The sequence below is a fragment of the Chiroxiphia lanceolata genome, chromosome 7 (genome assembly GCF_009829145.1).
Source record: "Chiroxiphia lanceolata isolate bChiLan1 chromosome 7, bChiLan1.pri, whole genome shotgun sequence".
NCBI classification, from domain to species: domain Eukaryota; kingdom Metazoa; phylum Chordata; class Aves; order Passeriformes; family Pipridae; genus Chiroxiphia; species Chiroxiphia lanceolata.
Window position 1 is genome coordinate 17,100,599 of NC_045643.1, and position 12,348 is coordinate 17,112,946.

The following is a 12,348-nucleotide window of genomic DNA, read 5'->3' on the forward strand; positions in this document are numbered from 1 at the left end:
GCTCGTGCCTCCCTCTAGAGCTGGCGCTTTGCAGGAGTGGAAACGTGCCTGCCTCGTTGGCAGGGAGGGGGGGAAGAGGAAGGGAAACGAAATGAATCAAACCCGCCCTACAAATCCAGTCCCCGTGGACGGCGTTTCCTGCTGCGTCGGGTGCGTTCCCGGGGGAGAAGCGGTGGGTGCAGGAGAAGGGCCCAGAGCCGGGTGGACTCGGCGGCGGCCGGCACCTCCTCGGACCCCTGGCTGTGATTTTCCGAGCGAGGCCTCGGCTCGGCCCCGGCCTTGCCGGGAGTATGCTCGTTTCTGGGCAGATAATAGAAATATGTCGTGTTTGTCGCAGTGTCTGGCGCGTCCATTCGATTTCTTTCATGGAACCATCACTCAGGGGTGTCAGGCGGTGGGGAAAAATGACACGGATATCTTGGTAGAAATTTATCTCTCATCCCTCGACCCTCTGCCTAATGCTCCTAAAAAGGACTGCTCTCGGCCCTCCTGTTTCATACCGCGCTCTGTGGGACCCTGCTGCGAAGCGGGAGCAAAGGGAGGGAGGACAGAGGGGGAGAGAAATTAAACTGTTTTACTCGTTGGAGCAGATCTCTCCACCCATGGCAGCGGGAACCGTTCAGCAAGATCTTTCCTCGGCTACTTCCTTCGCTAGGAAACGCGCCCAAGCCGTATGATTTAGGGGGGGGGGGGAAGGTCCTTCTCTCTGTCTACGCAAGTTTTGGGACCCCCTAGCCATTAAAGCCCCCTAGTAACCCCCACGAAAGGCCGTAAAAGCTTTCCATTTCTCTACTCGTCCACCATCCACGGGGGACGCTAGGCCTGGCTTGTCCGCGGCTTGCGTGGCGGGGCTGGAAGCCCCGACCGGTGGGAAGCAGGACCCTGCGGCAGGAACGGGGCCGGCGTGCTCGCCGGGCCCATCTCCCTCCAGCCGGGCCGGCAGCAAACGCCTTCGCGCAGAAAAGGGCCGTGTTTGCCGGCAAACGTCCCCAGCGCCGCCGCCCCGCAGCCCGCGGTGGGGAGCAGGAAAAGGCGAAGCAGGGCCCCGGCGCACACGTCGGGGGCTCCCTGGGCCAGCCCGCAGCGTGGACTCAGCTCGCAGGTGGGGCTGCAGTCCTCGCTGGCCGCTGCCTCGATCACAACCCCGCAGTACCCGAGCGAAAAGCAGGTTTTGTATGCAATGTGCCGTTCCAGACCCCACAGAAACACCCAGAATCCCAGGACGGACGGCGGAAAGGCGCAGGGGAGAGTTAGTCTAGACCCGTGGAGACTCTGAAGGTTAGTGTAGGAGTGGATTACAAAAAGGATATCGGGATGCTGATACACTTTATAATTGAATAAATTTGGTTTATTTTAATCAAATATCATAGCAGAAGGTTAAAAATATTTCTAAGATATTTTCTTCAGTTTTATTAAATTTATATAATTTATTCAACATAAGAACAAGAATTAAAATAGTACAAGTGCACTTGTCTTGATTAATAAAGCATTCTTAAATGTCTTGCTTATTGGTATTTATTATTAGGAAGTTTATGTCGTTTCCCGCAATCACCATCTTTTAAGATTGCAAATATATATATATATTTATATATAATTAGAAATTTATTGCTACAAACTCTGTATCAAATTTGCAAAAAAAAAGTAGATGAACTGTTAAATCTAGAGATTGTTCTGGATACGCTTATAAACAAAATAAACCCATAAACAAGTGAAGCACCCGAAGAAAGGAAATGTCAAGTGGAGGGACACGGGGTCACTCGTCCTACGGCAAGATCACGTACAGCGGTAGATGAACCGAGATGTCAGGCGACGGTCCTGGTTATTTTTGATTGCCTTTCACAAAGAGTTTTAGGGCAAAAATTAATTTGTCTGGCCTTCAGCTCTGTTTTCTTCTAGATCATGTGCTTCCTTTTTGGCCTCCCCTTCCTTTCCCTCCTGTCTGGAAGCGGGGAATTTGTCCTTGTTGTTCTCTTTTTTCCATTTCATCCTCCTGTTCTGAAACCAGATCTTTACCTGCCTCTCGGTGAGTCCTAGTGCATGGGACACCTCGATTCTCCTCTTCCTGGTCAGATAGGGGTTAAATAGGAACTCCTTTTCCAGCTCTAGAGTCTGGAATCGGCTGTACGTTTGCCTTCCTCTCCTCCTACCAGGCGCTGCTGTTTAAAACAAAAACATAGGGATTTGGAGGTTGGTGTGGCCGTTCAAAACAAGGCGTAGGCAGGGAGCGAGGGCTCCGGTCCCTCTGGAATCCCTCGAGAGAAGTCCCACAGAACCAAAGGGAGAGAAAACAGAGGGCACGAAGGAGTCTAGAGCTTTACATAAGTGAGAGAAAAACAACGATAGCAAATGCACGAAGTGCCTCAGCTGTTCCTCTGCACGGGGGGTTGCGGATTCACTTTATGTCCTTTTATTCCATCCTCCCCACACCGCTTCCCGACCCTGCACCCTTCCCGTTCAGGCAGCGGCGACTGGAGACGAGCGAGCGTGTCAGCTATGCCTCAGGGTTCGAGAGGCGCAGCCTTAAAGACTAATCTTGGGTTGGTAGCTGCCTGCTGCAGAGGTTTCTGTTTGCTTACTCTATCGCTTTATTATCGCAAGCCACCGCAGTAAGAGGAATCGCGGGGAGAGAGGTAGGGAGTGAGGGAGACAGAGGCAGGGAGCGAGAGTCAGCGAGAAAGAAGCGTGAGGAGGAAAAGAAAGTTTCAAACTCAGACGTGAGATGGAAGCAAATTTTTGACTGCGTCCAACCTTGTGGTCTCATCCAGGGAAACATTTGAGCAGGAGACGAGCTCTGATTTAAGTGGTCTGGTTCCTCGCCAATATTAGCACTGGACGATTTACAGTCAGGATATTGTACCAGCTCGGCCTCTTGCTGTGTCGTAAAAATCTGCTGTCTCTGTAAGTTATCGTATCCGTAAAATTTAGCGGGCTCCCCGTGACAGGTAACCCCGCTGCAGGGGGCAGGAGGCGGAGGCGCGGCGGGGGGAGGAGGAGGCGGCTGGTAGGCGGCCGTGGGGCTCCCCCCGGCCGGGTGGTAAAAGTCCGCGGCCGCGCCGCCGCCGCCCCCCACCCCGCCGGGCGCGGGGTGCGGGAAGCCGGCGGCGGCCGCGCCGTTCCCGTAGAACAGAGCGGCGGCAGCGGCGGCGGCGGCAGCAGCGGCGTGTCGGCCGCTCACCTCGGGTGCGAAGTGACAGTCGTAGTACGGGGAATTGATGGGCTCCCCCGCCGCCGCCGCCGCCGCCTTGTACTTGGAGTACAGCGGGTTGACAAAGTAGGAGCTCATCGGGGAGGGGGCAGCGGCGGGCGGGGGCGCGGGCACGGGGCGCTGCTCACGCCGCCGCCGCCGCCGCCGGTGCCTCTACGCCGCGCTCATGCCGCCGCCGCCGTCGCTGGCCCGTGCGCTCCCCGCTCCTGCTCTCCGTGTATGTGGTGACCAGGACTGGATTATAATCGCTCCCAAAATGACCTGCCTCACTGCTTTTACTATTTCCTATTAGGCACACAGCAGCCCGCGCACGCACACACACACACACACACACACACACACACACACACACGCTCATGAGCTCAGGGGGGACTTTTGGCTTCAGTTTACATGTGCCGCTCCTCGGGCAAGAAAAAAGCCCGGCCCAGCCCTGCCCGGATCCACCCCGGCCGCGGCACCCCCGCTCCCCCACCGGTGCACGCTCGCCAGGAGCTGCTGAAAGCCCTGTCGCGCAGGGGCGAGGCGGCCGCGCAGATCCCGCGCGATAACCGCGGGCGCGCTGCCCGGGGCAACACTGCCCGGCTCGCCCAGGCTGCACTGCCCGGAGCGCGGCAAGGGCATAGCCCCTCCGAGGGAGCCGATGCCTGGCGAAGGGTCTCGGGGATGTCGGTGAAGGCATCTGGGGGGCCCGAGGGGCGGCAGCGTGCAGCGGCTGGGCCCCATTGCCAGAGGGCCCTCCGGGTCATTTCCTTGCAGGCGAGCAGATCGCTGGGGAATGAAATGCAGATTTACCCTTGACGCTGTGCACGCATGGCTGAGGCTTCAGGTTAATTGATACTTAATGGAAATCATGCCTATGAATATAGTTTCCATCATTACACCCTTGGTGGACGTCATTACCGAGGGAAAAAAGAAAAGTGTGGGTGAGCGGTTAGTATCGCTCGGGGACTCGGTCCGAAATAAGCGAGCCCCGTTCTCCGGCAGGAAGGAAGGAAGAAAAGAGCTGCCCGGCAGGCTCGGCACTGCCCCCGCTCCTCGGACCGACCACCCCCGCTGTCCCCCGCGCCCCAAGAGGTATCGTCTCCAGTCCTCTCTTTCCTGCTTCGTCCTGCAGTGGGAACCAGCTTTTCGGACAGACATCCTCATGAGCTCGAGTCCTCCCTGTTTTGGAGACAGACGAAAAACGTAGGTGAAATATAATACAGGCCCAGCCAGAGCCATGTGTGACCATCTGATGTGAATTGACAAAAAAATATTTGTGGTTACATAAAAGGCATCACAGGCTCCTTCCCCATCACACCCGCTCTCCCACCACCACCCCCGCCCCCATGACGATTAACCCACTATGTCCAGCTGACCAGCCCGGCTGCCCCGCATGTGAGCGCCCAGATGGACCTGTGCCCGCAGCGACACCCTCGCCCGGGCAGGGGCCCCGCCACCCGGGGCGCACGCTCTTGGGAACTTGCGGAGGCTTAGGGACCCCCATGTAGCCCGGAGAAAGGCGGGGGAGGCGGGAGAGGCCTAGGGACTCACACACACGGTTTTTTGGTACTACACGGACCACCAGCAGCAAAAGCCCTTCGCCAGACACCAACGGGAAGGCAGGAGGCCGGGCCAGGCAGGGGGGAGCGGCAGCAGAGCGATAGTGCCTCATCCCGCGGAGGGGTACGGAGGGGTAGTGGCTGCTTCCCGCATCCGCGCCAGAGACCCCCGCCCCTCCTCATGCGCAGCCCGCGGGGGCGTTAATTCCGCGGGGCAGCGCCGTGCCCCACGCGGGGCGGCGGTGGCGGGGTCGCGGTTCCGCGGGCCGGGGGCGCTGCGCGGACCCTGCGCGGGGCGCGGCGGCGGCGGCGCTCGGGTGGAGCGCGGGCGCCCTCTGGCGGCGCGCGGCGGTAGCGGCAGCAGCGCCCCCGCCCCTCGCTGCCCGCGCTGCCCGAGGCCCCTCGCCCCCGCTCCGGCCGGTGCCGCGCCACGGGCGAGAACGGTGAGGCCGGTGATGAGCGACTGTTCCTTTGCTTTCTGCTTTTTTCCTGAGTTTGGGTTGGGTTTCTTCCTTTTTCTTTTTTTTTTTTTTTTTTTTTTTTTTTGTCGTTAAGCGTTTACAGCACCATTTTCTTAGCACATTTCGGTGACCCTCTTTTTTTTTTTTTTTTTTTTTTTTTTGTCAGAGCTATAATGAACTTCATACAAAGAACGCGCCTCGTTTACACATGGCAACCAGGAAAGGACGCCTGAGCTTTGAAGATGCCTGCTATCGCGTTTTCGATCATGTTTCCCCACATATTACAGCACGAATTCTCCATGTGTGGTAGTTTCAGAGTTATATGTTTTTGTCTTGAAGATGTTATTTTGTTTTCCCCTGCTTTTATGTATTTATGAATTGATTTATGTAAACGAAAGTAAAGCTGAATCTTTGTTCGCCCCCTCCTTCACCACACATGCCTGTGAATAATTCGGTATAATGCGTGTGCACGAGACTGTGCGTATGTGCAAACATATATTAACACAACCAACGGGTAGGAATTAAATTATTCAGTTTGACAGTAAAAGTAATTTCCATAGAAGAACTGCATTCCGTCATTCAAGAGAGACGCTTGGTTTCCTTTCTGCTATTTTGAAATAAACGTACGCCATATTAAACACAGGTAAACAAAAGGAAAAAATACACAAGGTAAAATCTGCCAATCTTCCTGATATAAAATATTAAAAAGATGGTTTGGGTTTGGTGAAAATTTATTAACAGAGACTCTGCTGGAATCAACATAATGGACTGTTGCGTAGAAGAATATTGTTTACGTGTTGTTATAGATCATCCCCCTCTATGGGTATTTTCGAAAATATAGAGGCTGGCATCGTAGGATTCATTGCAGTAGAATATCCGGTAAAATACATTTCAACAAATAAGTGGACTTTGTAAAATCTCTCAGTTCCATGACCTTCGGGTCTTTTTTGAGTCTGTTGCCTTGGCCCAACGCTGACATATTGAAATTTATAGTCCAAGGTTTTAAGACCTAGTTTGTCTGCATTTTTTGCCTTTTTTTTCCCCTAACAAACACAAACATCAAAATAAGGTGGTTTCAAAGAAAAGTGCCATAGCATATCGTAAACTCATTAGGTCCAGACGTCTAGCCATCTCAATGGTTTTATTATACCACAGTTCTTCCTGTTTTAAAAGAATTATAGGTATCTTCTCGACAATGGATGGGAAGCAATGCAACACCTTTTCCTGGCAGTGCTTGCTTTTGCCTTTTTTCCCCCCTTCTTTTTTTTTACAGAGGTAAAAAACATTAAACACCAGGTCTCTCAGCTGTCCCCTTAATCTTGAATTAACCGAACTGCTCGTAAATATTTACGGGTCCTTCATTTTAATGGTTGCTCTTTAAACAAAGCAATTTTTTTACAATGAACTTCATCTCAATTATCTTGATAAAGTCATGTGTGTTTATAAATGCAGAAGGCATGAGGCGCGTTGCTAAATGAGCTCTAGCCAACAAAGCCGAACGTTTGGCAGCAGCCGTGTCCCCCCGGAGCTTCCAAGCCTCCCGGTTTAAGAGCACAGAGGCTGGAAGAGACCCACCGGGAGGGGACAAAGAAAAATAAAAGGAATAAAAAAATAATGTTTAAGCGAATAGGCATAATTTTGCTTCCTTGGCTCCTGAGCACCCATGTGGAAATATCTCCTACGTGATCCCAAGGGATCGCCAACGTTTGAAAGAGCGCTGGTACCTGAGGCCCGGGAACGGTACGGCGGCGGACGCACCTACCCGGCCTCTCCGCACTGACCTCTAACAGCAAATGTCTATTAGGCGAAGCGGAGGAAAAGTGACTTTCCTCCGGCCTTAGAGGCTGCCGAAGGCCGGGCTTTCCCGCGGCCCCGGCCTGGTCGCGCTCGGCCCGCGGGGGCTGCGCGGGGGCTGCGCGGCAGGGTCGGCGGCGCAGAGGGCATCGCGAGGGGTGCACAGATTTCTCCTCTCACTGCAGCGCTGTCGTTCGGTCACGGCAGACTTTATTGTGTAATAACTGACAACAATTACAACAGGTCCGTAGTTCGAGACACGGAGTGGTTAATTAATACAACAGTCACCGGGGGCAGGGGTGGCAGCTAGCCGGGGGACCAGGAGGCATGAGGCCTGTGGTGAGCGGCTCCGAGGGTGAGACAACTTCCTAATAGTGCACTAAAGGCGTGGGGGGGGGACAGCTCGTGGCCTCGCTGTGGCATCTATTGCGAAGGATTCAGACCTAGAAAGCAGAGGTTTGGGGAAAAATTTCCTCTTAATAAATCGTGGACAGCACAGCAACCCCCATTGATTTAAGTGGCTGTAATTTAATATATGTTTTATTATCGTAATTATAGTTAATTTCCTTACCTTTATTTTGGCAAAATAACTATCTAGTCTACATCACTTTTAAGAAACATGTCAAACATTTAACATCAGATAGAGTTCCCAAAGCTAACGTGCACTCACAATATCATCATCTAAACGGTGTGGGAAGGAAGAGGGGTGGTTTAAGCGACTCTGCAAAACACGTTGGTGAACAAGACAAAATTTTGCAAAATACATGACATAGACCACGTTTCACTTCTACCCAAATAAAAAAAAAAAAAAAAAAAAAAAGACCAGATTGATTAAAAGTCCCTGGGGTGGAGTGGTGCGGGAGGAGGAGAAATGTATGGGAGTTGAGGGTGGAGGGGAAGAAAAAAACCAACCAAAAAAAATCCAAAACCGAAACAACCCCCAACAACTAAAAACCCACCCTCATCCCAAAAAAGCCCCAAACTCAAAACTAAATGAATAAAGCCCAACTGCATTTCTACCCCAGCGTTAGTCGCCTTTATTGCCTTTCTCCTTGTTCATCTTTTTCATTTTCATTCTTCTGTTCTGAAACCAGATTTTGACCTGTCTCTCTGTGAGGTTTAAAATCCTAGCTACTTCGTAACGGCGGTCTCGGGTGAGGTACATGTTAAAGAGAAATTCCTTTTCCAGTTCCAGAGTTTGATACTTTGTGTAGGGACAACGCTTTTTCCTCGTTGAACGAGCGTGGATCCAGTTTGCTGCAGGGTTATCTGGAAGAAGGGAGGTATATAGAGAATGGAGGGCGGGGGGAGAGAAAGGTCGTTAAATTAATTTAACGAAGGATGGACTGTTTTCACAACTTTGGAGGAATTATCATAAAAGCCTTAATGCCCCAGTCTGTTTACTGTACAAATGATGTCTTGATGGTAGGTGGTTATGTGGAGTCTTTTATGGGTGCTTGTTGCTGCTTGCGCTGGGTTAGGCGTCTAGACGTTTTTATAGGTTAGTAAAACTATCAGTTTTGCACATTCGAGCCTTACAGGTTTCGGCAATAAATCAAAGGGGCAATTTCTTTCTTTCTCTCCTTCTCTCTTTCCTTCTTTTTCTCCCTCTCTCTCTGCCTCTATTCCTCTCTCTCCCCCCGTTTTGTTCTGTTTTCTTTTTTTTTTTTTTTTTTTTTTTTACTTACTTGGGTCAAGTTGCTGCTGTTTCTCCTCCTTCAGATCGCTACCCGGGCTGGGGTTGTGGCTGCAAGCGGCGGGGTCCTTGGAGCTGCCGGCAGCCGCTTTCTCCCGGGGCTCCTGGAGGAAGGAGCTGCACGTGTACTCGGGCACACCGATCCCTTGGGACTCCCGAGACGAGGAGCACTCAGTCCTTTTGGAGGAGGAGGAAGAGGAGGAGGAAGACGAGGAGGCGGCTGCTCCCGTCTCCGGCTTTATCCCGTAGTGGCGCCCGTTGGAGGAGCCGGAGCTGGACGCAGAGCCGCCGCTGCTGCTGCTGCCTCCGCCGCCGCCGCCCGGGAAGCCCGGGAAGGGCTCAATCCAGGAGCGCACGTAGCGGCCAGCGTCGGCTGCCCCTAAATGGGGCTGGTGCATGTAGGGGTGGTAGATCCCGGTCATTGCCGCAGACGGCTGAGGGTGAACCGCGGACCAGGAGGTGGAGAACACCGTGGATTTTGGTGCAAAGCTACAAGAGGAAAAATCTGAACTCTCTGCAACACCTGATGGCCTGGAGGTCGCACTGTGACCTCCCTGGACGAATCTACTCCCGTAAACTTCTTCGCTTTCATGGCCTATGAGAGAATCGACATAATAGTTACTTATGGTGCCACTAGACGACATTTTAGGCTCCCCTCTTAGTCATATAAAAGGTTACACTGTTAACTGTATATGATACCCTCCCGGAGAACAATCGTAGTATTTTGCAGACTGCAACCCTCAACCATTGGTTGCGGAGCCCACGTGATCATATTTACCAATACTGCGAGTAAATCAATCCGCTAAACTGGGGCTGCTGTGATTAAAAAAAAAAATCATCATCAACAGCGGCCCCGCACAGCGCGCTGTACCGCCTGCGCGCCCACACCGCGCCGGGGCCGCCCGCCCGCCTGCCCTGCCCGCTTGCCCGCCAGCCCTGCCCGCCCTGCCCTGCCCTGCCCGCTTGCCTGCCTGCCTGCCCGCCTGCCCTAGTTGCCCGCCCGTCCTGCCCGCCTTCGCTGCCCGCCTTCGCTGCCCGCCTGTCTGCCCTGCCTGCCCGGGGCGCGGCGGGCGTGGCCGCGCTGGCAGCCCACGGCCGTGGCGGGTGCGGACTATTTCTTCACCTCCTTTGAGTGATTTCTGCCATTCATTTCTTAATCAATGAGAGACGGGGTGTTTAAATAAATCCAACAGCCTTGGCTTGCTAATCACACTCCAAGCTGCTGAGGGAACCCGCTGGGAAAGGGGGATTCTTGCCTGTAAAAACAAACCATCGCAAGCTGGGACTGTAACGACTTCTCATAAAACAGGAAAATGTTACAGTAAAAGCACATTGCGGTACTTCCATATTTCAGAGCATGTGCGGGTATTATTATCCGCTCCCCCCACCCCCGGACAGAAAGTTTCCACAGAAAGGATACACTTTTAAAAAGAGATGCCCATTGTGTTGTTTTAAAACAGGTGGAAGACCTCTGTAATGATTTTATGCCTTTCAATAAAAATTTTATGAGGTGTATTTGATTATAGATTAATGTGTCCCTAATAAAATGGACGGATGGAAACAGCAAAGCCTGTGTCTCAGAGCACAACTGACGTGTGGCTGAACACATGCTCCTGTATCTGCGGGCCTTTGGGGCTACACAGCTCCAACATAGCCCCCTTACGGCGCCCAGTGCGGCCCGGGAGGGATGCGGGCAAAGGCAGTCCCGAGGAGGCCGCCTGGCCCCGCACTGGCAGCGCGGCGGCCGCGGGCAGGGACAGGGGCCACGGGCAGGCTCTGGCTCGCAGAGGGGAGCGGGGTTGCCACTGACCCCCGCTCGCCGGCAGAGCTGTCTCCTCCGCCCCTAGTTCAGAAGGAGCCACGTTCAATGCCTACGTGCCCACTTTGCTTTCTTTTCCATCCCCTCCCTTCCCACTCCTCCCTCCCGGCCTGGTTTTTCTTCCCCGAGAGAAACGGTGCCCGGTTAGTATAGAAAACTGAATTACCCATGGTCTTTTGCCCACGCCTGCTCTCCTGCGCGAGGGATGGTGGCTGTGTCGGGATCTGGAGGAAACGTAGAGAGTGGTGAGCCCACAGCACAGCCTTCAGCACAGCCCGCCGAGGGCACGGACAGCAGCGCTGGGAAAACACTTCCTACTCGCGGGCCGTTATGAGGAAGGGACTGAAATTCCTGTTTATTTAATGATTTATTGCTCTCTTAGGTTGTTTTCTTCCTTTTTTTCTTCTTCCCTTTTTTTTTTTTTTTTTCGATTTACTTTTTTTTTTTTTTTTTTTTTTTTTTTTTTTTTTGTCATCTGACTTTAGCATTTTCTTCTGCGATTTTATACCTTGTCTTACACTGTTCTCTAGAAGCAGGGTTTGTGGTATGGCGAAGAACTTGCCCTCGCTTCACATAGACACAAGGTGGTAAAGTAGGAATATTAGAGTGAGCCTCCTTTTTTATATACGTTAAACACTTGGTATGGAGTCAGAAATTTACTTCCCACTGCCGAAACTTCTTTGGTGATGTAGTGAGCATCTTTAAAGGAAAAGAAAAGGCCGTTTAAATGTATGCAATATATAAATAGTTTTTTGGGGCATCGCTTTGCTGTTTTCGAAAGGACAACAAGCACAAAATACCTAAGTGCTTGCAGCTCTCGCAGCTTCAAAATGATTATGCCTTGCTTTGAAGAATATATGCTTCTGCCCTATGAATAAACGTGAGCATGAGGAAGTATTGGCTTAAATTAAATATCAGCGGCAAGAGAGCAAACAGAATGCCACCAATAGAATTATGAACAGGATCTGTCATCAAGTCGGACAACATTGGCACTATCTTGCTTTTAATTTCTTGATTTAGAAACAGCTTAGGGAAGGAATGGGCGTTGATTGTGAGCGAGCTGATTTCCCAGCGCCAACAGTAGCCACGCTATTTTTCCAGTACCGTTTGAAGGTGAAAGTATGTCCAAGTATTTGCACTTCAATTTGGAGTCATGTTCATTTGCAAGACATTTGCTGTTCTCCTTAGTATTTCTGCTCACACGGGCATTCACCCGCTTTCACACACGCATGCCCTTCCTCAGCTTCCAGCGCAGAGCCCTGCTAATAACATTTTTCAGCTATGTACAGAAAGGGTTAAGAGTCGTGAACGTCATTAACTGGATGTGTGCTACTAAAATGGAATTGCGCGAAATAAAACAAGCTCTGAGCAAACAGAAACGGTGCAGGGTGACAAAAGCAGGTCTGAAGAGGCTGGTGTACTTTTGTAAGCAGGCTAGGGAGCATTTCTGCTCAAAAAAGCCAGCCTTGCCAGATGTTGGGAACATTTTGAGGGAATATTTTTCCATTCACCATCTTCTGAAAGCTCTTGAGCCGACCAAAAACTGAGCTACTTAACACTTACTTATACCCAGCTTTGCATTTGTTGTGTTTCTTGGAGTTGTTTGGGGGTTTTTTTTGTTTTTTTGTTTTTTTTTAGCGAGCAAAGACACGAAATCAAAGCCTACACATTGCAAGCACGCAGTGACTGATATTTTTTTAAATCAACATACGAACGTCAAATAAAATGACACACATATTCCTGACAGCTTGTAGTAGAAAGATTTTTTTATCACTTACCATTTACGAGTTGATTGGATGAGGACGCCCAGTTTAAGTCACAATATTTTACAA

General features: G+C 51.6%; 2 protein-coding genes and 1 long non-coding RNA gene across 6 annotated transcripts; 1 reads left to right on the forward strand and 2 right to left on the reverse strand.

The window, feature by feature from the left end:
• Positions 1 to 1,384: 1,384 nt before the first annotated feature.
• On the reverse strand, positions 1,385 to 3,320 carry HOXD8 (homeobox D8). Of its 2 annotated transcripts, XM_032693360.1 has the most exons (3): positions 3,176 to 3,309; positions 2,749 to 2,896; positions 1,385 to 2,156 (listed from the first exon to the last, which is right to left on the reverse strand). In XM_032693360.1, the coding sequence occupies exons 1-3, from the start codon at positions 3,281 to 3,283 to the stop codon at positions 1,861 to 1,863; spliced, it is 552 nt and encodes a 183-aa protein (XP_032549251.1). In that variant the 5' UTR covers positions 3,284 to 3,309; the 3' UTR covers positions 1,385 to 1,860. The 2 variants fall into 2 exon arrangements, with proteins under 2 accessions (XP_032549251.1, XP_032549250.1); XM_032693359.1 differs by having other exon boundaries at positions 2,749 to 3,320.
• A 475-nt stretch (positions 3,321 to 3,795) lies between these two features.
• On the forward strand, positions 3,796 to 5,569 carry LOC116789663. Its single transcript, XR_004358117.1, has 3 exons — positions 3,796 to 4,031; positions 4,190 to 4,390; positions 5,374 to 5,569. It is a non-coding gene; the product is annotated as an uncharacterized LOC116789663 (long non-coding RNA).
• A 1,954-nt stretch (positions 5,570 to 7,523) lies between these two features.
• On the reverse strand, positions 7,524 to 10,829 carry HOXD9 (homeobox D9). 3 transcript variants are annotated; one of them, XM_032694014.1, is made up of 3 exons: positions 10,683 to 10,829; positions 8,690 to 9,292; positions 7,524 to 8,270 (listed from the first exon to the last, which is right to left on the reverse strand). In XM_032694014.1, the coding sequence occupies exons 1-3, from the start codon at positions 10,684 to 10,686 to the stop codon at positions 8,029 to 8,031; spliced, it is 849 nt and encodes a 282-aa protein (XP_032549905.1). In that variant the 5' UTR covers positions 10,687 to 10,829; the 3' UTR covers positions 7,524 to 8,028. The 3 variants fall into 3 exon arrangements, with proteins under 3 accessions (XP_032549905.1, XP_032549907.1, XP_032549904.1); XM_032694016.1 differs by lacking the exon at positions 10,683 to 10,829 and adding an exon at positions 9,476 to 9,589; XM_032694013.1 differs by lacking the exon at positions 10,683 to 10,829 and having other exon boundaries at positions 8,690 to 9,589.
• Positions 10,830 to 12,348: the final 1,519 nt, after the last annotated feature.